This window comes from Megascapheus bottae, chromosome 34 (assembly GCF_031878675.1).
Source record: "Megascapheus bottae isolate mThoBot1 chromosome 34, mThoBot2.hap1, whole genome shotgun sequence".
In the NCBI taxonomy this organism is placed as follows: Eukaryota; Metazoa; Chordata; class Mammalia; order Rodentia; family Geomyidae; genus Megascapheus; species Megascapheus bottae.
Window position 1 is genome coordinate 357554 of NC_143542.1, and position 24393 is coordinate 381946.

Consider the following 24393-nt stretch of genomic DNA (forward strand, 5'->3'; position numbering starts at 1 on the left):
GTGATAGAGAAGACAGATGGGAGACCATCTGAGATGTTAGTGGCTACCTGTCTTAGTAAAAACCGAGAATAGCCAACTTTGCTGTGCACAGTGACACACATCTATCGTCTCAGCATTTGGGAGAATGTCAGAGCAGCTGGTGCTAAGGCAGCAGCATTGTTTATACATTAGGCCCCACCAACTTTTCATTATTCAAAAAAGAAAAATCTCTTTAAAATTGACCCCTGAGCACATTTGTCTTACCACCCTAGAATCGTCCTTCTCCTTTCACCTTCGTATAGAACTGTTTACTCTAGACAGTGTTCTGTGTCAAGCTGGTTTCCTGTCATGTGGTACTTTGATGATTCATGCACATTGTAGCAGATGCTGGAGCATCACTCCTATTCACAGCTGAGTAATATTCCATCATATATGTGAACCCTGCCTTCTCCATCCATCCATCCATCTGCTCATGGATATTTGGGTTGCTATTATCATTTGTCAGTAAGGACTAACATCCCTTTGAACATTTAATGTGTTTTTAGTTCTTTCAGAGTCTGAGTCTCATGACAACTGAGTTTAACTATATTGTAGCATGTTTCCACAGCAGCTCTTGCTTGACTTTCTTACTTGGCTGGCACTCGTTAGCCATGCCTTTGCCATACTTTCTGCTGGTTAATTAACAACAGTGTCTGTCAGACTTCTCAACTAGTGCTCTATCACTTGAACCAAACCTACAGTCTGGTTTATAGCTGGTGATTTTAGACATCGAGTCCTGAGGACTTTCTGTCCAGTCTGTCTTGATACTAAGATTCTCTAGATCTCAGACTCCTAAGTGGATTGGCGTTGGCCATCAATGCTCATTTTCTCTCTCTTAATTAGGGTATTTGTCCTTTCATCATTAAGTAGTAAAAGTCTTTACATATCCTGAAGATGGGACGGTTATAATTGATGCCATTTGAAGCACAGGATACTTCCTTTATTTGTTGTTTGGGCTTTTGTTGCAGTATGTAATGTTGCTTGTTTTGTGCTGATTCTGGAGCTTGAGCCCAGGGCCTGGGTGCTATCCTTGAGTTTTTTGCTCAAGGCTAGCACTCTACCACTTAAGCCATAGCTCTACTTCTGGCTTTTTTGGTGGTTCATTGACAATAAGTCTCATGGACTTTCCTGCCTTGGCTGGCTTTGAACCAAGATCCTCAGATCTCAGCCTTGTGAGTAGCTGGGATTATAAGCATGTGCTATCAGCGCTAGGTTGTAAGTTTTAATATAGAAAATAATGAACACATTAGGGAAGCACTGTTATGGTGTGCTTATCAGCGAGGCAGCTGGCTCTAGGGTCATGGCCCACAGCCAGACTTACCCAGTAGGACTCAGTTTCCCTGTGTGTCAACAGGCCTTGTAAGAGCAAGTCTCAAGACTTCTGGGGCTAAGTAACCCTTGTTGAATTGGCCTGGGAGGAGCTGGGTGGGGTCAGAGCCTGTGTCACCAGCACAGATTCCAACCTGCATCTTTGAAAGGATCCTTCCAGGCATGCCCATGGCTGCCCAGGACACAGCCATGACCGCTGCCTGGCACATACTCATTTAGTTAACTCTACAGACACTCACAGAGCCCCTGGGTCAGGCCTGGTGCCAAGTACTGGGAATCCAGACATGACTCAGACCCGTCTGACCCCAGAATTCGGGTCCACTACAGCTGTTCCCTAAACAGCCCCGCTGCTGAGGGAGAGAAAAGGGGAACAGCTGTGCTTTCTGTGTGTAGGGAGGCCACATATAGAGAGAAAACTTGAGTAGGCAGAGAAGTGGGCAGGCAGCCCGGGGTGGGAACGTTCACTTCTAGGCCACAGGAGCAATCTGTGCAAAGGCCCTGAGTTCAGGGCTTCAATACCTTCCAGGATTGTGCAGTTTCTGTGGGCTGTGCTGATGGATGGATGCTCTGTGGTGACAATTCTTAGAGACTGGTGGGTATAGGCAGTCAGAGAACTGTAGGTAATGACAGTTTCATAAGGGAAAACATTGACTTCAGGAAGGTCAAAGGTAAGCACTGAGCAGGTGACCAGCCCTGCTACATATCCCTAGTCCCTAGCTTGGCTTCCAGGACCTCTGAGCACTACCATGCATTTCTCTGAAAGTCACAGCCCATGAGTTGCGGGGCCTTCCCTGTGTCTCCCCATCCTCCCTCCTTTTATAAACAATACAAACATGTATGTGAGCTAGGTATTGTGGCTTGTACCTGCAATCCCAGCTACTCAAGGAGGCTGAGATCTAGACTCAGAAAAACAATAGACACAGCTTTTCCCTCGTAGATGAAAAATAAGATTTAAATTATTAACAGATATGAAAACATAGTATCATATGCAGACAGACACAAACTATTTACTGAAGTATAATATAAAGTATGGCTTGCAGTGATATAACTCCTTTGAACAGCTAACTTAATGTTTAAGAAATGAGTACAAAGAAGCTGGAACTTGTGTTTTGAGGGGAGTGGGAATTGGGTAAAGGGAAGGGGGAGCAGACAAATGGGGGGAGGAAGGGTAGGCGAAGGCAGTCATAATAATCAATATATGTGTATAAAAATGGATCCAGGTAACTTGGGATGGGTAGGGCTGGGAGAGATGGAGAAAGATGGATCAAGATGCACCATACCCATTAACTGATTGGTTGAATTGAGACCCTTTTTGTGCAGCTACTTAAAAATCATGTAATGAATGAATGAAGGCTGAGATCTGAGGATCCTGGAGCAAAGCCATCCCAGGCAGAAAAGTCTGGAAGACTCTTAACTCCATTTAACCCAGCAAAAGCTAGAAGTGGAGGTGTGGTTCAAGTGGTACAACCCCAGATTTGAGTGAAAATGTCAAGCAAGAATGTGAGGTCCCTGAGTTCAAGTCCCAGGACAAGTACAAAAAAGAAAAGGTAGCCATGTATCGTTGTCACCCCGAACAGCTGTCCCTAGGCACAGGCCGTCCTCAGGGTCCAGTCACACGGACAGTAGTGTCTGCGTAGAAACTTGCTGGCCAGGGCAGGAGTGGCAGAGCATGAGCCTTCTTGGCAGACCTGACAGGGAGGTGTGAGCTGGGCGTGGGGCTTTGGTACTAGCTTGCTAGTTTGAGATGGCGCACTTGGCCAGCTCTCAGGCCCTGGCTATGGACCTTTCCGTGGAGCCCAAGTTGCCCACAGGTGTGGGGTGCCATATGGAAGCTGATGATATCCAGAACTTCAGCCTTGGCCCGTGCCCACCCCACTCAGTGCACGACCCTGGTCCAGTTGATGGGAAAGTTGCCATCATTCCTATAAACTGTAGTCACTCTGTAACACTGTGACCTTTCCCCCTAAGCCCCTTCTCTCTAAAATGGTGGCCTACGGGTAAGCAATGAGGGGGGATATGCACCGAGCCTGCAGAGCTCCCAAACTGTGCTGCTGTTCTGGGTCAGTGTGGGCTCTGAAGTGGAGGATTCTGGCCCAGAGAAATGGCGGTACCCCTAGCCAGGCTTGTTCTGCGGACGGGGACAGCCGCTGTCAGGTAGCCCATAGCCCGGCCAGGTTGGCCAAGTTAGACCTCAAGTTAGACCTTTTGGTAATTTTTTTAACCAAATGGATGTCTTTATTTTCCTCCCCATTCTCCTCTCTTTTCTTCCTCCTCTCATCTACTTCCTCTTCTTCCTCCTCCTTTTCCTCCTCTCCTCTTCCTTCTCTTTTTCTTCCTCCTCTTCTTCCTTCTCTTCCTTTTCTTCCTCTCCTTCCTCTTCCTCCTCTTCCTTTTGCTCCTTCTTTACTTCTACCTCTCCCTCCTCTGCCTCCTCTTTCCTGTTTTCCTCTTTCTCCACCCCTTCCTCCTCCTCCTCTTCCCTTCTCTTCCTCCTCCCCATCTTCTTGTACCTTACCTAGGCAACAGGGCCCCTCTAGACCATCACCTTTTCTTTAGACCTGCAGACAGCAGGAGCTTCTTGTACCTGACTCTGCTTCTCAAGTGGGGGTTTTCTTTTTCTCTTTCTTTCTTTTTTTCTTTTTATTTTTCTTTTTTCTTTTTTTTTTGCCAGTCCTGGGCTTGAGCTCAGGGCCTGAGCACTGTCCTTGGAATTTCTCAAGGTTGGAGCTCTACCACTTGAGCCTCAGTACCACTTTCAGCTTTTTTCTCTGTCTGTGGTACTGAGGAATCGAACCCCAGTCTTCATGCATGCTAGGCAAGCACTCTACCACTAGGCCAAACTCCTGGTCCTCTCTTTTTCTTTTTTTTTTGTTTTGTGTCAGTTGTGGGACTTGAACTTTAAGCCTGGGCATTGTCACTGAGCTCTTCAGCTCAGGGACACCCTACCCCTTGAGCCAAGGCATCATTTCTCCAATTAATTGGAGAAATAAGTCTCACAGACTTTAGTGCCTGGACTGGCTTTGTATTGTGGTCCTCAGATCTCAGCATCCTGAATAGCTAGGATTCAGGCGTAAGCTACCATGCCCGGCTTCGAGAGGGTTTTTTCTATCTCTCGTTGTTTCGTTGTCTCGCAGGTCTTTTTCTGCCATGTCTCTTCCAGGACAAGCCAGGGTTTGTGGGTTTGATTTTGGAACTGAATTTTAAACAGAGCAGGAAGAAAGAATTCAGAGATTGGTCTGGACTTTGGGCAAGTGGGGTGGGTGGGTGTCTTTTTTCTCCCTGTCTCTCTCATCTGGTCCATAATCTGTTTCCCAATTATAGTGTACTCTAGCTGTGTGTCCCAGCCTCCTGAGTGCCAAGACTGCATGCTGCACCTCTGGGTTCAGCCGCTCTGAGGCTTTGTCCAACTCTGGGTCATGAGCTGGGAACTTGGTGGGTTCTTAGGGGAGCTGGGACCATGTGCCCCCTGACACTACTGGTCCAAGTGTCCTCAGGAAGCTCAGAGTCAAACTAGGGGTAAATAGATAAACCATGATCCTGGTCCCCCAGGGGCACGGCAGGGCTGAGTGGACTAGTGTGTGGACAGCAGTGGCCTTCCACCTCTCCCACTTTCTGTGCAGGACTGAGTCCACAGCCTGTCTCAGCCCTGGTCTGAGCTAGCCAAGGTCCTCACACCTGGCCTCACCAAGCCAGTACCCACTTGTCAATCTGATTGGGAAATAAAGTGAGATATGATAGGGACAAGCCCGAGACCCACTACACAGCCTGCACCCAGCTGGGCACAGGTGTGCCTCCCCACAACCTGGGGTCACTGAGGGCTTGTCTGACACAGTGGCCAGGTGTCGACCTCCTGCTTCCAGGTGCCAGGAGTAGATATAGACCCCCAGTAAGGGAAAGGCTGGGAGGAACTGGCAGAGGTGTGAGGGGACAGAGACCTGAGGACAAGGGTCTGTGTGTTCACTCTGCTGCAGACACAGACTGAAGTTGCCGAGTGGATGAACAGAGGAATGAATCAGTGGTTCAGGCCTGTAATCTCAGCTATTCAGGAGGCAGAGATCTGTGGATTACAGTTCAAAGCCAGCCAGGGCAGGAAAGCTCTTGAGACTCTTGTATCCGGCTAACTAGGAAAAAAAAAAAGCCAGAAGTGCAGCTGTGGTTCAAGTGGTAAAGTGACAGTCTCGTGAAAAAGCCAAGGAAGTGTGGGCACTGGTGGCTCACACCTGTGATCCCAGCTACTCAGGAGCCAGACATTTAAGCATTGCAATTTCAAGCCAACTCAGGCAGGAAAGTCCCTGAGATGCCTATCTCCAAGTAAGTGCTCAAAAAGCTAGAAGTGGAGGTATGATTCAAATGGTAAAGCCCTAACCTTAGGGAAAAGGCTCAGACAGTGCCCAGGCCCTGAGTTCAAACCCTAGGACCAGCATGTGCACACGCGCACGCGCACACACACACACACACACACACACACACATATAAAATAAAGGAGTGTGAGGTCCTGAGTTCAATCCCAGTATGGACACATATGAAAGAAGGAGGAGAGAGAGGGGGGGGGGAGATCAGTTTTTCCCTGCACATAGCCTACAGGAATTGTGACCCCTGCTGTGCAGGGCTGGGAATGGGGAATCTTGGATTCTGGACAACCCTGATAAAGAGCTTTGTGTGGCCTTGGGCGGAAGGCCTTCCTGTGTGGCCCTGGGGTGAAGAGGGCACCTCTACAGGATCTTGGGATGAGCCAGAAATTTCTGCTTGGTTCTGGGGAAAACAAGAGACCCCTGTGTGGTTTGGGGGTGAACAGCGGTGCTCTGTTGGGGGTTGTAGGTTGGGAAGTTTGTCCAGGGGCACCCTGGGGGTACCTTCTAGGTACAGGCCACGCAGACCACGGATTCTGAGAAACAGAGGGCAAGGTTTGGAATTTCCAAGGATTTACTGTTGGGTTCATAAATAATTCATGTTTTTCCTGTGCCATGCCCTCACCAGGCCCTGAAGGCAAACATATTGCCCAATCCTTAGCGGTGGGTGCGCAGCCAGCCGAAGCCTGGGACTGACCAGAAGTGGACAAGTACCCTTTTGTGCCCACACTGGGCTGGGGCCACCTCCCAGCCTGCTCCTACCCTGCCACTGGCTGTAATGGTGCCTCCTCCTCCCTGGTGGGGGGCCAGAGGTGAGGGGGAGGGGACACCAAGCCAGGACCCTTAGTCAGATTCTGGTGCACTGGGAAGAGGAGGGCCCAGACTCCTCTAGCCCTCCAGGCTTCTGGGGAATCTCCCACACTTAGAGCCACAGGACGACAGCTGGCCGGCCTCCTGCCCTGTAGGAAAGGTGTCTCTTGTGAATCTGATCAAGACCTTGTCTCAAGGCCAACTCCATTCTTCCACAACAAGCAGTGGACACATGCACAGATACATGGGGGAACTCGGAGAGAAAGGGAGCCTTTGGGGGAAGGATGTGGTTGAAGATGGGTTCAGGGACAGGCAAGGTCTCTCCAGCAGTGATGCCCATTGGTTCCCCCTATGATACACACAAATGCACCCACTCTACTCCAGCCTCAATCTTTATGCCGAAGCCCAAGCTACAAGATCAAAGCAGGCAGCAATCAGGTATCATAAGGCCCTTCACAGCATGACTTTAGACCTGGCATGATCAGGCTGCTTCTGGGAGAGATCCCCATGGACCTGAGCAGAGACAGGTGGTGCCTCTGATGAGAAGTTGGGACTGTTGCAACCCTTTTGTTTTCTGTGACATTTCTCTGCTAAGGGTCACATCATGTACAAGGTACTAGCCTGGACAAGTGGGCCAGGAGATATTGATATGGGACATGATGCCCAGAACAGCCTCTAGGGCAAGAAAGGGAACTATGTGGCTCTTCCCATCTGGGCTTTAGCAAGTGAAGAGGAGTTGGCTCAGGCAGGCACTGTGGGGAGCGTGGCATTTGCAGAATTGTACAGTGGGACCAGTGAGGATGGCTGGAACCTAGGGACCCAAGGGAAGCCTGGGGGCTGTGCAGAGCCTGGGGCCTTGCTGACGTCTGGCCCTGAGGGCCAGGGGCCATGCTGTGATATCATCTGCTTCCTGCTGAGTCCTAAGCTGAGCTGCCTGGGGACCAGCGTGTTCTCAGGGGAGGCCTAGTAAGCCTTGGCCGTAGCATCAGCCACAAGGCTGGAGAGATTCAGTCCAGAGTGGCCTGGCACTGAAGGTCCTTAGGAGCCTGAGGCAGATAATTCCAGGCCTCCAACCAGGGCTGTGAGCCCTGGAGAAATGAGCCTGCTCTTCCAATTCCGGTGTGCAAAGCAGAGACCAGCAAAGAAAGACCCGAGAGTGGGTGCAGGCACAGGTGGCTCAGGCCTGTAATCTTAGCTACCCAGGAGGCTGTGATCCATGGATCATGGTTCAAAGCCAGCCTGGACAGGAAAGCCCTTGAGATTCTTTTACCAGCATAAAGCCAGAAGTGGAGGTGTGGCTCAAGTGGTAGAGAGCCACTTTTGAGCAAAGAAGCTAAAGGACAATGCTCAGGCCTTGAATTCAAGTCCCAGTACACACACACACACACACACACACACACACACACACACAATAGAAGGGAAATGGAATTGGGAGCCATTGCACCCCAGCAGCACCAGGAATCTCACTGGGAAATAACTTCAGTAGTCATACCCAGGAAAGCCCTCAGAACACTGCCCCAGGCCATGCCTGCCTGCCCCAGAGCGCAGTGGGGAAACTAAGGCAATGTTCGGAGCTACTAGGGCTGAACAATAATAGCCCAAATACCTGAGACTCCCTTCCTGCCCTCCTGGGAGCATTAATGTCCTGGGTGCCCCTAGACATACAGCGAGACCCCTGTAGTGGAAAATCAAATCAACCGTTTTCCACACCCCCCTCCTGTGTTTTTTCTCTGATGGTTGTTGCAGTCGCTGATGAGTGTGAGTGAGTGTGTGTGTGTGTGTGTGTGTGTGTGTGTGTGGAGGCAGGGCTTCTAACTGTCAAGGAAGGGAAAGGAAATATGACCTTCATTCCCTCCCACCCCATTCTGAGTAAGGAAATCTGGGAATCTTACTCAAGAGCATTTAGATTGAGTCTGCTTATTTGTTTCTTTGTTTTGTTTTTAATATCCCTAAAGGATATCTAGCAGAATTCAGATCTTTCACAGCTCAGAGAGCAGGCTGAGGCACAAAGCCTCGCTCTCTGAATTTAGTTTATTTCTCCTATTGATATTTTTCAAAAGGTTTAAGGCTCCTAGCAGAGAAGATTAAAAGTGGTGGCAGCAACCTGGTACTAAATATCTAATCCCAGACTTCATCCTTAAGTGTCATCTCATCTTTTTATTACCTTTAAATAAAATGAGGCACCATAGAACCAGAGCACAGAGAGAAACAGGCACCCATATTTCTGGGTCCCTGGAGAGAGCATTTACTAAGCACCCTATAGCCTCTTAGCCATAGATGGGAATCTCAGATGAACACCCAGGGCTGTTGGCTTCACACTTATAATCCTAACTACTCTGGAGGCTGGATCACTGTTCAAAGATGAGATTTTATCTCCAACTAACTAGCAAAAAGCCAGGCTGGAGCCATGACTCAGATGTTAGAGTGCTAGGAAGAACATGAGTTGAAGTCCCAGTGCAGGCCTAAAAAAAACACATAAATACATTAGATCCACACCTGCTAGCCTTTTTTTAAACCTTAAAAAATTATCTTTAACTGGCACAGTGGCTCACATCTGTAATCCTAGCTACTCAGGCTGAGATCTGAGGATCGCAGTTCAAAGATAGCCGAGGCACTAAAGTCTGTGAAACTCTTATCTCCAATTAACCACTAGAAAATCAGGAGTGGCTTTAGGTATAGGGTGGTAGCCTTGAGCTGAGGAGCTCAGAAACAGCACCCAGGCCCAGAGTTCAAGCCCCACAACTAGAAAAAAAATATCTATAAATAATTGTACAAATGAGGTGTCATATAACAAAGTGGCTTATGAATGCAATTGATCTTATTAATGTCACTCCTTCAACATTCTCACCCCACCCCCTTGGCTCCACCCCTGCCCTTTTTTTAATTGTGTGGTATATACAAAGAGTTCTTGCCTGCATTCTCCCTCCCTTTCCCCTCTCATTCATTACCCCTCTCCACTTGGCCCCACCCGCTCTTGCATGTACCCATCTCCTGGTACTGATGGGCTCTGATTTAGTCTTTCTTAAAGAAATATATACTATTTGACCTCTCTATAGAGGCTCTTATTTTTCAGTTAACTCATTTGTAGCTGTTTGCATACTACCCAGTGTGTTTACTTATACATTTATAGGCACATTCTATCTATCAGAAATGAGGGAAACCATGCAACTTTTGCTTCTCTGGATCTGACCTACACTTCACTTAACATAATTCTTTCCAGGTCTTTCCATTTCCTTACGAATGGTACAATACCATTCTTTCAAATGAAAGAGTAAAATTCCATTATGAATATATAACACGTTTACTTGATCCATTTGTCCATTGAGGAGCATCTGGGTTGATTCCATATCTTAGCTATGGTGAATAATGATGCACTGACCATAGTTGTGCTGGTGATTTTACTGTAGCCTTGTTTGTATTCTTTTAGATAAATGCCCAGCAGTGTGATTGCTTGGTCATAGGGTACTTCTATATTTTGTTTTTTGAGGAACTTAAATCAAAATCTCAACCCATCACAGGTTTTGTTTTGTGGGGGGGATGGAGGGGTGCATGCATGTGCACGTCGGTTTTGAGGCTTGAACTCAGAGTCTAAGCACTGTCCCTGAGCTTTTTCACTCAAGGCTCTACTACTTGAGCCATCCCTCCATTGCTAGTATTTTGCTGGTTAGAGACAAGAGTCTCTTAGACTCTCGTACCCAGGCTAGCTTTGAACCTCAATCCTCAGATCTCATGAGTAGCTAGGATTTCAAGCATCAGTCACTGGCATCCAGCCACAATTATTTTTAAGCAGGAGTGAATTCAGACTTTTATTAGTTTTAAATGTTTGACTCACTGTTAAGTTGCTTTCACTAAAGTGACCCCTGTCTGTGGTTCAGCTATGAAAGGCCAACACCCAGTTCCCAAAGACTCACGGGGAGGGAGAGAGGGCTCATCAACTCGGCTTGTAGGATCATTTTGACTGCTAGATTTTGAATTTTTGGCTGTACGTGATGCCAGACAGAGAGCATAGGGAAGCTGAGTCAGGACTGGGTGCCCAGGTCTTGCCTGGTAACAGATTACCAGTTGATAGGCCCATGCATGTCCCCTGTGTAGTTCTCCTGATGCTCCAGAGGTAGTTAGGAAGAAATTCTACTCCCTGGGCCCAGCCTTGGCATGGTACCTCCTGCTCTCAGGGTCCTAGAGAAGTAAATTTCCTGGAAAAGCTCAAGGGGTCCCCGCTGACAATATGAAGGCTTAACCCCCTGTCCTCACTGAGGACACCCCCCCCCCCCCCAGGCTGGGCAGAGAGCTGGTCCCAGAGCCAGTGTCATGTCAGCATGAACCAACCAGCTAGGCCTGGTCCGCCTTTAGAGGCTGAACCTCCTCTAGAGGCCTCTGTGGGTGAGGAGTATGGACAGGGCCAACTAGCAGGCTCTCCCCTAATAGCCAGAGCCCTTCCCTTACCTTCCTAGGGCCCCCTTCTTTCCTCAGTTACAATTTCCCATGACCTGCACCCAAAATGGGACACGAGCATAGAAGGAAACAAGTCTCCATGGCTGAGCCCGCCAGGCCAATCCTGATTGGCTAACATGACTGTGCCCCATCTAAGAGACTGGAGAACTAGAAAAGGTACCCCCAAGGCTCTGAGGAAGAGAAACCAGTACATGGTAGCTCCCCTGTGGGGTTTGAGCCAGATTTAGCTCCAAGTGTCTCATCTCTGGCACTCCAGGACTAAAGACCATACTGAGCACCTGCCAGGGAGAAGCCCCCTCACCTTCTACAACATTCATCCCACTGAAAACCTGATATTAAACAGCTTAATATATCTTGTTAATGACAAGGTGGCTGCTCTCTCCTGCAAGAGTGATGGGAAGATTACCCAAGACAGCAAGTCTAATTTTTGCCTTCAGGGCTTTCATTTGGTGAGTCAGGGAACCGCCCAGCTCCAGGGAAGAAAATCTAAGCTTCTGTTTTCTCTGGGGTTTTGCTTCCTTAAGATTAGCCCTATGGGTGAGGGAACCCCAGAATATAGATCCTAATTCCAAAAACCTGAGAAGAGACCAAGTGGGGTCTCTTCTTTGGAGATGTGATTGCATTCAAGATTTCTCTTGGCCATATTGGGGTTTGAGCTCAGTGCCTCCTACTGGCTCATGGCTGGTGTTTTACCACTTGAGCCACACCTCTAGTGTGGCTTTTTTTTTGCTAGTTAGTTGGAGATAAGAGTCTCATGGACTTTTCTGCCCCAGATGGTTTTGAACCCCAGACCCATTGATCTCAGCTTCCTGCGTGGCAAAGATTTATAGGCGTGAGCCATTGGTACCCATCTACATTAGGGATGTTAAGATGGGGGAGCACTTGGGTTGTCCAGGCTCCAAATGTAACCGTGTGTCCAAGAAAGGGGGAACCTGAGGGGAATGCAACACATGCACTGAAGACACCAGGTCAAGGCAGAGGTAGGAAGAAAAAGATGGAGCTAGGAGCCAATAACACTTGGAGCCTCTGAAAGTTGGAAGGGTTAAGAAGAGTCTTCATGGAGCCCCCAGAGGGAACATGGTTTTGTCACAATTTGACAGTGTACCCCAGGCTTCCAGGACTGACATGGGATATACTGTGGTCATCTTTAGTTGCTGTCATGTGCTTCTCTGCTGAGGCCACCCTCAGGAACTTAGAGGTGAACCCTCTGTGTCCTCACATCTGGGCCAGCAGGTGCCACAGTTCTGGCTCGTGTGGAACAGACACGTGGCTGGGCAGATGGCTCATACATCTGAGGGTATGGAGTCTGCTATGTGAAATGTTCTCTGAAGCAGTTACCCAGGGCTACGATAGGAGGATTGAAGCAGGTAGGGTCTGTGGTGCTTGCAGACCCGTGTCAGACTGCCCCCTGGAAGGAAGGCCCTGGAAAGGCCCAGAAGCACATAGTGGTACATCCTGATTCTGGCAGCCTGATGCTTATCTGGGGACGCTCATCTGTGGGAAAACCAGTGTGGCTGGGGGGACGGAGGTATAGGCCATCTGTAGGACAAGCCATGGGCATATACAGTGTCTACTCACTCCTGTGTCTCCTCTTCCTTGAAGTGATATTTTTCTTCTAGTGGCTTTTTCTTCCCCTGCCTGATACAGTGCATCCTGTCAAGTGTCCAGAGAGGTGCCCACTCTCTCCAGGCCTCAGTTTCCCATTTGTGAGCAGGCTCCACTGGGACATCTGAGCCCAGCCTCTTCGGAAATGTGATAGGACAAGTATTTCCAGAATTGACTCATGGTACTGTCATGCATGGTGGGATTCTGCTGTGGCTCTCATTCACTGAATGGAGAACACCATGCAGGCTTCTGGCTCACTGCTGTGATCTGGCCACCTTCTTCTTGCCTGGCCATGGCCAGCTGGAAGGGGGATGACATCTGCCTTCTGTTCCACTTGGGGTGACCCCTGAAGCCACCCCTATTTGGGGGATACCTCTGAAAGCTCCTATGTTGTCAGCTGGAAAACTGGGACCCTGTCCTTACCCAGTGTCCCACCAATGAGGCCATCCCCTGGATATCCTGTGGCTTCCATCAAGGAAGTTGTTGGAGGTGGATACTCTTGGACCCAAGCAAATGGCCCTGAGCTCTGTCCTCAGACTGGCCATGTCTCATCTGGGGGATAGACATCCTGGAGTTTCTAGAAAAAAAATTCACCTAATGTACATTACACAGTGTCAACTCACAGTGAGAGAGAAAGAGAAATGGCTTTATAGCAACCTGTGCCCATTCCTATTTAATGGAAAGAAACATTGCTGCAGATGGAAGATGGTGGGTATGTGGGAACCATTCTGGGTGACAGCCCAGCTGTTGGTGAGCACCCAGGGTCAGTGACAGATGTGGCAAGTGGGAGAGGGGAGTGGGCCCAGTGTCTGCCCAGCATGTGTCAGCTTCCAGAACAATTGAATAGGTGGATTACAAAGAACAGAAGGCAGTTGTCTAAGACTCCTCCAGGCCTGTTCTGCTCTTCAGGATCCCAGGTTCAGGAATAGCCCAGCTGCTCCCCATGGAAGGAGTCTGTAGAAGCCAGAGTCCTTCTCCAAGAGGGGGTTACCACAGCACCCCCATCCTGAAGTCCCCATCAGCACTGCCCCAGTACCCAGGGAAGCCCCAAGGGACTCTGGACAGCTAGACCAAAAGGTGGTTGAACCACTGGAAGAATGGACCACAGGAAGATAGGCCACGGGAAGGATGGACCACAGGCCACCTATTTCTTCTTGGAGTTTCCCAGGAAATTAAAGATAATGAAAGTTATAAGCAGGTTAGCAAAAACTGAGGTACATGTTGGTCACAAGGGAGGGGGAGGATACTGTAGTCCCCCACCTACCCCAATTCTACATACAGCCCCTCCCCTGCTCACTCAAATCCAGTACTCATTTTCCCCTCTCCCACCCACCAGCACCATGCCCCCCCCCAAACTCTGCACACCCACCCTTCCTAAGCTTTTCCTGCAGCCCAGGAACCATGTGTGGAGAGATGGTGACTTTTAGGTAAACACCCCTATCCCATGAATGGAGATTCCAGCTGATTATTTCATTCTCTGCCCTCCTGCTTTGGGCTTAGACAGCTGGTCTGGATGCCTGGCAGCTGAATGCCTGGTGGCCACTGTGAAACCCACACCTGGACCCAGGTTACAGAATGCATCCGTGTCTGGTGGGTGATATAAGAGGTTTACCCTGTTTCTCCCCATCCATCTTCTATGATCTGGCAAGGCTGGAGAGGGCATGATATGACTTTGGTCCTGGGTTCCCAGGGTGCTTGGAGCAGGACTTTCCTGTCTCAGGAAGCATGTGTCAGGTGCTCAACCAACCAAGCATCTGAGAACAACTTCTCAGTCCAGGAGACAAGGTTATACCCTCTCCCGCCTTCCACACCCTGCCAGGTGAGGTCAGCAAGTCCACCCCCCACCTAGTGAGACAGGTCCAGTACTTTTCCAAAGTATAGCCAGAGGCTGAGGAACACACACACACACACACACACACACACACACACACACACGGGGGGGGGGAGGAGAGAGAGGGATAGGGAGGGGTACTTCAAAGCTGCTTCAGGGGGGGCACTGGCCAGCATGACTTCAGAGCAGTGCATGGCCAGGGTCTTGTCACACCTGCACCCCTCATCCACACTGTCTCTGGTGGGTACTGAGCTCTCAGAGGCTTTCAGTGCTCCGAGCGAATTAGTGACAAGCCTGACCATGCGTATCTGGAGTCAGGGGCAGAGCAGGACTACACCATGTCTGTTTCTCTTCCCAAACTCCCCAAGTGACAACCCAGGTTAGGGACAGCTTCCTAGAACACCTGGAAGCTGAGTTACACAACAGGCCATAGCCCTATGTCCACAGCCATATCTTCAAGGCTGGTGCAGCCCATGGGAAACTGTTCCAGTCTGTCATCCATCCATGGTCCACTGCTTCCGGCTGCTTCCGGCCCGGGCAGTCTATGATTCGCCCCATGCCAACTCCCATGTGCATTCCAGGCAACAGGACAAACTACAGGCAGCAAGAATGGCCTCATTCATAATGGATTACTCCTTCCCTCCCTCCTTTCTTCCCTTTTCTCCTGCCTTTCCTCTCTCCTTCTCTCCTTCCCTCCTCTTCCTCCCTTCCTCCTCTCCCTATCTTCTTTCCTCTCTCCTCTTCCTCTCTCTTCCCCCTCCCTCTCTCCTCTCCCTTCTTTCTTTCCCTCCCATTGTCCTTCCCTCCATCTCTCCCTCCCTTTCAGTGGTGGTGACTTGCCTCTCCAGAACCAAGCTTCTCTGCAGGCAGCACATGTCCCAGCAGTGGGGGGGAGTACGGTACCTGTGCTCCTTTGCTGCTCTCTTTCCATGTCCTGAGATCTCTCCCCAAAGGTGGGAGGAGAAGCATCCAGAAAGCAGGCTAGAGAGACTTGACTTGTGCAGACTGGTTGAGGTCTATGGACATCAGTAGAGATCAGCTTCTTCCTCCTTTCTCCTCCCCTCCACTGCAGGACCCGTTTAGGATCCTCTTATTCTCCTCATCATGTAGAAAGGGAAACTGAGGCCCGAGACCAGCACTCTTTCTGGGGTCTTCATGGGATCCTCAAAGCAGTCTCAGAGCTGCAGTTGGGTTTCTTGCAGGCGAGCATCAAGTGTCAGGGTTTGGGTGGGTCTGGAGTGTGTCAGGAGGCACCAGAAGCAAGGTCCCCACAGCACCTCAGAGGCCTTTTGGGAAGGACCAGGTGGATAGAGAGAGAAACCCCTTACCCCTTTCCTGAACTTCCTGTACTATAGCAGGGGGTACAAAGGATGGCAATAGTTCTCAGAACTCAGGGATAGGGAAGCAGGAACTGTTCTGAGCCAGGTCAGAGAGGTTTCAAGGAAATGTCCAGACTCCTGGAGCTGCAGGGCTCAGAGCCACCTGGACTACAGGTGTGTGACCTCAGAAAGCCGGGCAGGGTGAGAATAAAGCTGGACCGTGGGCTAGAAGGCCTGCTCATGTCTAGTCCTAGGTGCCTTGTCTTTGCACACATAGGGCCATCAGCTGGGTGCTAGCCCCAGGCCTCAGGAGGTGGCCATGAGAATGCAGGTAGATTGAGGCCTCCCTGCCACCCCCACCCCCATGGCTCCATTGCAGCAGGCCCTTGGCTGTGCCCAGAATTCCGAGGACAGAACATTCCTATCCTCAGGCCTTTCCCCTTGAACCTAATAAACAATGCTGCCCAGTGTGGCAGGTGCCAGGACAAGAAGGCACCTGGGAGGTGATCTGTGCCATGCATTGAGCCCTTGGGGTGACCATGTGATGATGTGATCCCCCAGGGTAGGAATGGGTTCCTTTAAAAAGTGTTAAATTAGGGCCAGAAGTTTGGCCTAGAGTATTTGCCTAGCATGCATGAAAACCCAGGTTTGATTCCTCAGTACCACATATATAGAAAACGCCGGAAGTGGGGCTGTGGCTCAAGTGGTAGAGCTCTAGCCTTGAGAAAGCCCAAGGACAGTGCTCAGGCCCTGAGTTCAAGCCCCAGGGTTGGCAAAAAAACAAACAAACAAACAAACTAAAAAATGTTAAATTAGGGCCAGGGGTTTGGCCTAGTGGTAGAATGCCACATGCACAAAGACCTGGGTTTGATTCTTCAATTCCACATACATAGAAATAAGCTAGAAGTGGTGCTGTGGCTCCAGTGGAAGAGCTCTAGCCTTGAGAAAGTCCAAAGTCAGTGCTCAAGCCCTGAGTTCAAGCCCCAGGGTTGGCAAAAAAAAAAAGTGTTAAATAGCACCAAAAAGCTGAAAGTGGAGCTATGTCTCAAGTGATAGAATACTAGCCTTGAGCAGAAAACAGGACAGCACACCCCAGCTCAAGTTCAAGTCCTAGGACCGGCGCACATGTGTTCATACATGCGTGCGCGCGCGCGTACACACACACACACACACACACACACACGAGTGTTAAATTTATGGACACCATCTTCAGCTTGCATGCAGCACTGGGCCCGGCCATCCCCTGCCTGGGGCTGTCCATCCTATTCCTGGGGTCTTGGCAACAGCCTTGTCAATAGCCAAGACAGCTACCTCAAATTATCTGCCACTGCTGTCACCATACACATGGAGGGAGCTGCCTGACAGGTTGTCTCGGGTTCTTTCTGTGACTGGATTTGTGTAGCTGGCTCTGTTAGGCAACTAACTGTGCTACTACAGCCAGTCTTAGAGGCTCATTTGTGTGTGTTATGGGGTGGGGAGGACACTGGGAGGAGGGAGACGCAGACCACCATCATAGCTGGCCACTAGTTCGATTCCTGTCCCCCTCCCCCATACCCCCACCCGCGCGGTCACTTCTGGAGAAATCAGCCAAACTAGATCCTAACCCATCTTTCCAAGGTCCATCTGCTGGCTCTGCTTTGTGGAGGTGAGGGTACAGTCATGTATCAGCGCATGTTCAATGTGTGTATGTGTGATTGCACACGTATGTGCAGAACTAAACTTAGCCATCCCTTATCCATAGCCCTGAATGTCCTTTCTGTGTGTCTGTTGAAGTGACTGTGTGCCCCAGGATAGGGACAGTGAGGGCAATAAATTCCTTCCCAGAAGGGCTGTGCAGGCAGGGCAGAGATTCCTCCCACAAATTAAAAAAAAAAAAAAAAAAAAAAAGGAGCTGATGCCTGCAGAGGGGCCTAAAGAAGCAGGAGAAAGATGTGGTATGTGTGTGGGCATGTGTGTGGGGCAGGGGTAACCAGACAGGTGAGTCCTGGGTTCTCCAGGACTTTGATTACATGCAACTATAAGGCATGATAGTGTAGAACAATGCATCCATCACCATGGAAAGTTCCAAGTTTGGCCTGGGCTGGACTGCAAATGAAAGAAGTGCTTGAAATCCAGGTTATAGGCAGAGATCACACAGACTGCCAGTAAGATGAGATCCATTGGTCCCCTCGGGGGGAGCCCCGCTTGTCCCAGCACCAGTGGTCCACATCAGTATTCTCCAAAGAGAAGAGTACTCTCCATAGCACACCAGGAAATCCCACAACACTAGGGTCTGGGAGGAGTGTGTGTGAATTACAGCACTTCCGGGTGCATGAGGTCACCCTTGAAGCAATGTGCCTACACAGAGCTCAAGGAAGCTTGAAGCCTAGAAAGCATGCCTTAATTATATCCTCTTTTCTGCTTTAACCCAACCAAAATCCAGTGGAACCGGAGTTCTGGCTAAGCCAGTATTTTCTTCCAAGCTCCACAATGGCCACTGTTCAAACTGCTGAACTCTGAAGCCACGGGCTGAAGACAGCAATCTGACGCACTTTGTTTGAGCCACAGTGATTTGCTTGCCCACATTTAAAAAACACACTCAGGCTGGGTCACCGGTGGCTCACACCTGTAATCCTAGCTATTCAGGAGGCTGAGATTTAAGGAACATAGTTCGAAGCCACCCTGAACAGAAAAATCCCTGAGATTCTTAATCTCCAACTAACCAATTAAGAAGCTATAAGTGGAGCTGTGGCTTGAGTGGCAGAGCTCCAGCCTTGAGTGAAAAAGATAAGGGACAGTACCAAGGCCATGAGTTCAAGTCCCAGGACAGACACACACACACACACACACACACACACACACGCTAATGTAAAAAGTCAAGAATTTCTCTTGAACCTCCAGCAGGGACAGTCACACTGCTGGGCCACTATCAGGCAGGGCTGGATAGTTCTGGGTATCCTTGGCCCCTCCTGGCTACCCTGCCCTATACATTAGTACCCTCTAGCACCCTCTGTTGTCAGCTGAAATATGTGCATAGACAGCCACAACTACCACCTCCATGTGATTCTAAGAAAGCTAAGTTTACAAACACTATTTGTGGCAGAGGGTTGGGGTACAGGGCTCAAACTCAGGACCTAGGCACTGTCTCTTAGCTTTTTTTGTTCAGGGCTAGTCCTTTACCATTTAAACCATACCTACAAGTAAATTGCAAGTCTCACAGACTTTTCTGGCCGGGCTGGCTTCAAACCATGATTCTCAGATCTCAGCCCCTTGAGTAGCTAGGATTACAGGCGTGAGCCTCTGGTGCCTGATAGTACTATGCCTTTAACAGCTTCTAAAGTGGCCTTTGGCCCAGACCCTTTCAAGCAGAGTCCTGTGGCAATATGTGTCCATGGAGTCCTGGAGTCCCAGGAGCAGCCTTCCCGCCCCCCCCCCGCCCCCCGCATACCTGGTGTCCACACTGCTTCCTAGAAAGCTGAGGAATCCATTCTTGGCGTGGCATTTGGGAGCACAGTTTTGGGATGGCACCTAAGGAGACGGGGATCCACCCACCAGTTGAGTTGCAACCAAACTTCATACTCCACCATTCTAAGTTTCATACCCATGACCTTGGCCTTGGAATGATGCTGGAGACTCAGAAGCTTAATGGTCTCCACTGCACACCTAGAGAGAAGGACCTAGCCAGAGAAGCTAAAGGCCAGCACAGAACAACACTGGGCAACACAAGCCAGCTCTGGGCAGGACAGGCCTGGGGTCCACCTGGCACAAATGCAAGGTCCAGGCCTGTGCTTTCACACTTGAACAGGTGCCAGCATTGATGGGAAAAATCCTCCCAGAGTTCCCATGGTGGTTGCAGGCAAGGGATATGGGAGGACTGATGTCATGCCAGAAACTTCACTGTTCTCAGGTGACAAGAGATAAACATGTCCACGTTGTGACAGTCATCTGTGTGTGATGACAGGCATTCAAGGCAGTTCCTTGGCTGACCTTAACCTTGCGTGTGTCTTCCTCAGCCTGAGATACTGGGCACGTTGATGCTTAGAACAACGCCGACCTTTCAGAGCCAAACACTATGTAGTGGCAGACTCTAGGACTTCCCACACCCTGTCCTCCAAAAGGAAGGGCCCAGCTAGACCTTGACTGTGTTCCAGAAGCCCAGCTGCAGCTCCTGCTGCCTGCAGAGCCTCTGTGAGCCCTTGCCAGCCCCTGATGGTGGGGCAGGAACTACAGCACACAGAAAGCCCACAGGCTTGCTAAGTGAATTAACTTACAGAAATAGGGACAGATGTGCAGATAGAGTCTCCCGTCTCTGCCACCAGCACTTCTCAGGCCTCTGAGGAGTCCCCTCTCTCCCTGACCTTAGCATCTCTGTCTTAATGTGGGTCAGTTGTGATGGCTGCATTTCTTTCATCCAGAAGTGCCCCAGGGGTGGTTATTAGTCCATTGTGGGGGCTTCTCTCTGGACTTATTCTCTTAGAGAGGAGGGGACATCACTTGCTCAGAACCTGGCTGCCTGCTGCCAGCAAGGACCCAACAGCCTGGATGGTGATGGGCAGACTAAGAGTCAGAGGAGCAGGCGCCTGGTGACGACATCACACCTCACCCCTAGGGGCATGGCTCCCCCCCCCCAGTCCCAGGTGACCTTGAACTTGTCCCAGCCACTGGGTATTTGAGGGGCCTCTGGGACAACCAGCCCTCACCACAGGTGAGTTAGCCAGCCATAGTGCTGAGGCATCCAGTGGCCCCACTGCCTCAGTGTCATGTGTCCCCAGGTGGCTTGCAACAGAATATCCCTGTTGGCTCCCAGCCGAGGAGGACATCCGGGTAGGGCTGTGTCTCTGCTGTGGCATCAGGGGTGGCAGGTGATGGGGTTTGTCTTCCAGCTGGGTTTGGAAATGAGTTCTGTTTAAACCCTTAGCCAGAGCTGCCGGAAGGGCAGGTCACAGTGACAAATTACTATCCTAGCTATTTCCAGGTCCACGGATAGCTGGGAAAAGCAGTGTGACTACAGGTCTTATCAGAGCCTTTATGAAGTAAATGTATACTGCTGAGACTCCAGGAGGGAATCCTGGGACCTCTGTGAGCCAAGCTCCCAACTCCTCTTACTAAGGACCCCATATGCGGGGTTCACACATGTGGAACAGGAAGGTTTGAGGAAAGCCAGGGATGGAGGACCTGGAGATGGTGCAGGTAGTCAGGACATAATCCCAGGAGCTGGTCAAAAGAGCAGGGAAACTGAGGCACAGGTTCAGTGCCAGATGAAAGAATAGCTATGGAGAAGGCCAATGTGTAGAATAGACTGGCCCTAACCCCTTAGGCCACATACCCCAGAGAAGTCAAGCTGGTCTAGTCTGTCAGCCAGACTTCTGTCTATCCAGAGCCACAAATCTCTTGGCCCAGAAGCAAGTACTGCCCTTTGGCCCTTTCAATAGAGGATAGGTTTGGCTGTTGATGGAGTGGTAAATACTTAACACCCAGCACCATGGGGTAGAGGTGCTGATTCTTAGTTAACCAATTCCCATGATGTAGACACTGTCTAGAGAGCTGATTTTGAGCTCCTCTGGGAGGTCACTAAGTGTGGGCCAGGGCTGGCTCAGTACCAGCATTTCTATCCAAAGTTATGGGCTATCAATCCCAGAGTAGCAAAATGTAGCAACTAATAAGCAATCAGCCTCATATTTATGACTTTTAATTAGTCTAGTGTATTTAGGATTCACTCTGTGGCAGAGCTCTTGCCTAGATTTTGCAAGGCCCTAGGTTCCATCAGCAGCTCAAAAAAAAAAAATGCAATGTATTCACTCTATGTGTATATCATTTAATTCTATGTTTTATTTTGTGCTGGTTCTGGGGCTTGAATACAGGACCTAGAGGTTTGGCTTTGCTTTTTCACTCAAGGTTGATGCTCTACCACTTGAGCCACATCTCCACTAATGGCTTTTTGCTGTCTTATTGGACATAAGAGTCTCATGGATTTGTCTGCCGTCTGAGTGCTTACATTTCAGCCTCCTGAGTGCTGGGGTTATAGGATTGAACCACAGGTGCCTGGCTTTATAATTGAATGTTTAATGGCCATGAGAACTGGTTAACAGAATGTTCAGAAGTACACATGAGCCCTGAAAGCCAGCCTGAACCCTGTTCTTCCATGAACCAAACCCCTCCATCTCTGCCCCCTTTCCTCCAGGCAGACAAGGGAGCAAGAAACACCCCCAGACTTCTTTTATTTCTCAGACTATGAGAGACACAATGCAGAGATTGCAGCCTTCCACCTGGACAGGTGAGTCCCTCTCCCCATCAGCCTTCCTCAGAGGAGCTGCCCACACTGGTCCTAGAAATGCCTGGGCTGGGGTGGGAGTGGGGGGTAGGGGTTATTGCCACAGTTGCTGTTCTCGATGCCTGGGTCTCTGTTCAGAGCTTAGACACACAAGTGGAGAGATCCACCACAAGCCTGTCTTATAGACTAGAACACCGAGGCCTTGAGAAAACAATTTCCCCAGAGCCCATGTCCTTAACTGGAGGTGAATACTGATCTCAAAGCACCTAATACTCTCAGTCAAACAGGAGGCAGGTGATGGATGGTTAGAAGTAAAGGAAAGTCCCAGCCAGACACAGCATCTCAGCTCAGCTAACCCTTAGGTCAACTCATCTAGAAAATAGAGCAGCAGACTCTAGGGGGCTTTTACCAGTGGAGAGATGGCAGGACGCTGGGCAGTGTAGGGTGCTGAGAGCTTGGGTCCCAGGCACGCAACTCTGCCTTCTGCCCCTCCCCCCACCTCTGAGCAGGGCCCAGCCAGGATCGCCCATGGCGACGTCCTGTGTCAGCAGAAAAGCTACTTCCGCATCCCCACTTAATTAAGAAAGTGGCCGTGTGTGCACTTCGGTTCGGAAAGAGTTCCATTAAGTTGGGTTAATTTAATTTTGTTTTAAATTTAGCCCGAGAATGAGGGCATATTTTAGTTCCCCGGGCCCTGGTAGGGCTGGCATCAAGAACATAAAGTGTGGGTGAGGGTGCCTCCATATGAGTACATTTTCTCCATTTCTAATGGACTCAGGTAGAGCCACAAACCCCCAAAGCCAGATTCAAATGAAGATGGGAGAGGTGCAGCTCCCTAGCCATGAGCCATGGAAAATAAAGATATTTTTCTCCCCCTGACATTTTCTCCCTAGGATCCTGGACTTCCGCCGGGTCCCTCCTGTGGCCGGCAGGATGATCAATATGACCAAGGAAATTCGGGACGTCACCCGAGACAAGAAGCTGTGGCGGACCTTCTTTGTCTCTCCAGGTAGCCTCCATGGGCATTGCCCTCACATGACCTTGTCATATGACCTTGGTCCCCTCTAAGAAAGAGTTGGAAAGCTTTCCACCATTCTTTCTGTCTCCTCCTACCCGCTGGTTCCATTCTGGTTTGCTGTGTTGTTGTTGTTTAATCAAAGAGTTTTCTTTATTGGTCAGTTATTTTCCTGCATTATTTTGGATTACTGTTTAATCTTTTATTATTATAAAGGTGATATAAATAAGTCAGATAAAGGGTGCGTTTCTGATTAGACAATGTCCCCCCCACCTTGAGTGTGTATTTTAAAAGTGTGTGTGTGTGTGTGACCTGAGGGTTGATGCTCTACCACTTGAGCCATACCTCCACTTCTGACTTTTTGGGTGGTTAATTAGAGAGAAAAGTCTTATGGATTTGGGGCCGGGAGTTTGGCCTAGTGGTTAAAGTGCTTGCCTAGCATGCACGAGGACCCGGCTTCGATTCCTCGGTACCACATACATAGAAAAAAGGCAGAAATGGTGCTGAGGCTCAAGCGGTAGAGCTCTAGCCTTGAGAAAGTCCAAGGACAGTGCTCAGGCCCTGAGCTCAAGCCCAGGACTGGCAAAAAAAAAAAAAAAAAATCTTATGGATTTTTCTATTCCAGATTGGCTATAAACCATGATCCTCACATGTCAGCCTCCTGAGTAGCTAGGATGATAGGTATGAATACCAGCTCTCAATGGAAGCACTTCCTGAGTACCTAGCTTCTCCAGGAAGCCTCCAGGTAGAGGCCCGCCCAGATCTGACAGCATCCACAGTAGGACTCACCTGGTAAAGGGCTTATGGCCTCCCTTCCTGGAGACAGCAGTGGTTCTTTTTTTTTTTTTTTTTTTTTTTTGTCAGTTGTGGGGCTTAAATTCTGGGCCTGGGCATTGTCCCTGAGCTCTTCTGCTCAAGGCTACCTCTCGACCCCTTGAGCCTTGAGCCATAGCACCACTTCTGGCTTTTTAATGGTTAATTAGAGATAAGAGTCTCACGGACTTTAGTGCCTGGGCTGGCTTTGAACCGAGATCCTCAGATCTCAACCTCCTGAGTAGCTAGGATTACAAGCATGAGCCACCACGCCTGGCTACAGCAGTGGTTCTTAAACTGTGGTTTCTCTGATCCCTGATGCTGCCCCAAGGTCACCCAGCATGACCTGCCTTGTGAGAAGATGTGTATGGCCGAGATGGAAAGTTTCCAAGCCCTCGAGGCCTTTACTGTCTGAACCCCCAAAATCACGGAGAATAAAGTCATGTCCCTTTGCTGTCATGCATGCTTTGACCTGGCTCCCCAGGCCCTGATGACCCACTGATCTTTGAGCTCTTCTGAGCTTAGCCGAGCTCTTTCCCATGAGCCCCTTCCATGTGTGGACCCTTCTTGAAGGTTCTGAGTGGCCAACAAATGCTGGCAAA

The 24393-nt window shown here is 49.7% G+C and overlaps 1 protein-coding gene across 1 annotated transcript in view; it reads left to right on the forward strand.

Moving 5' to 3' along the window:
* Fam20c (FAM20C golgi associated secretory pathway kinase) overlaps window positions 1-24393 on the forward strand; it is a 47582-nt gene that overhangs the window by 15247 nt on the left and 7942 nt on the right. Inside the window, exons 4-5 of the mRNA XM_090324037.1 lie at window positions 21874-21966; window positions 22857-22972. Of these exons, the coding sequence (XP_090180163.1) occupies window positions 21874-21966; window positions 22857-22972 (209 nt within the window). The remainder of the gene's footprint in view (window positions 1-21873; window positions 21967-22856; window positions 22973-24393) is intronic.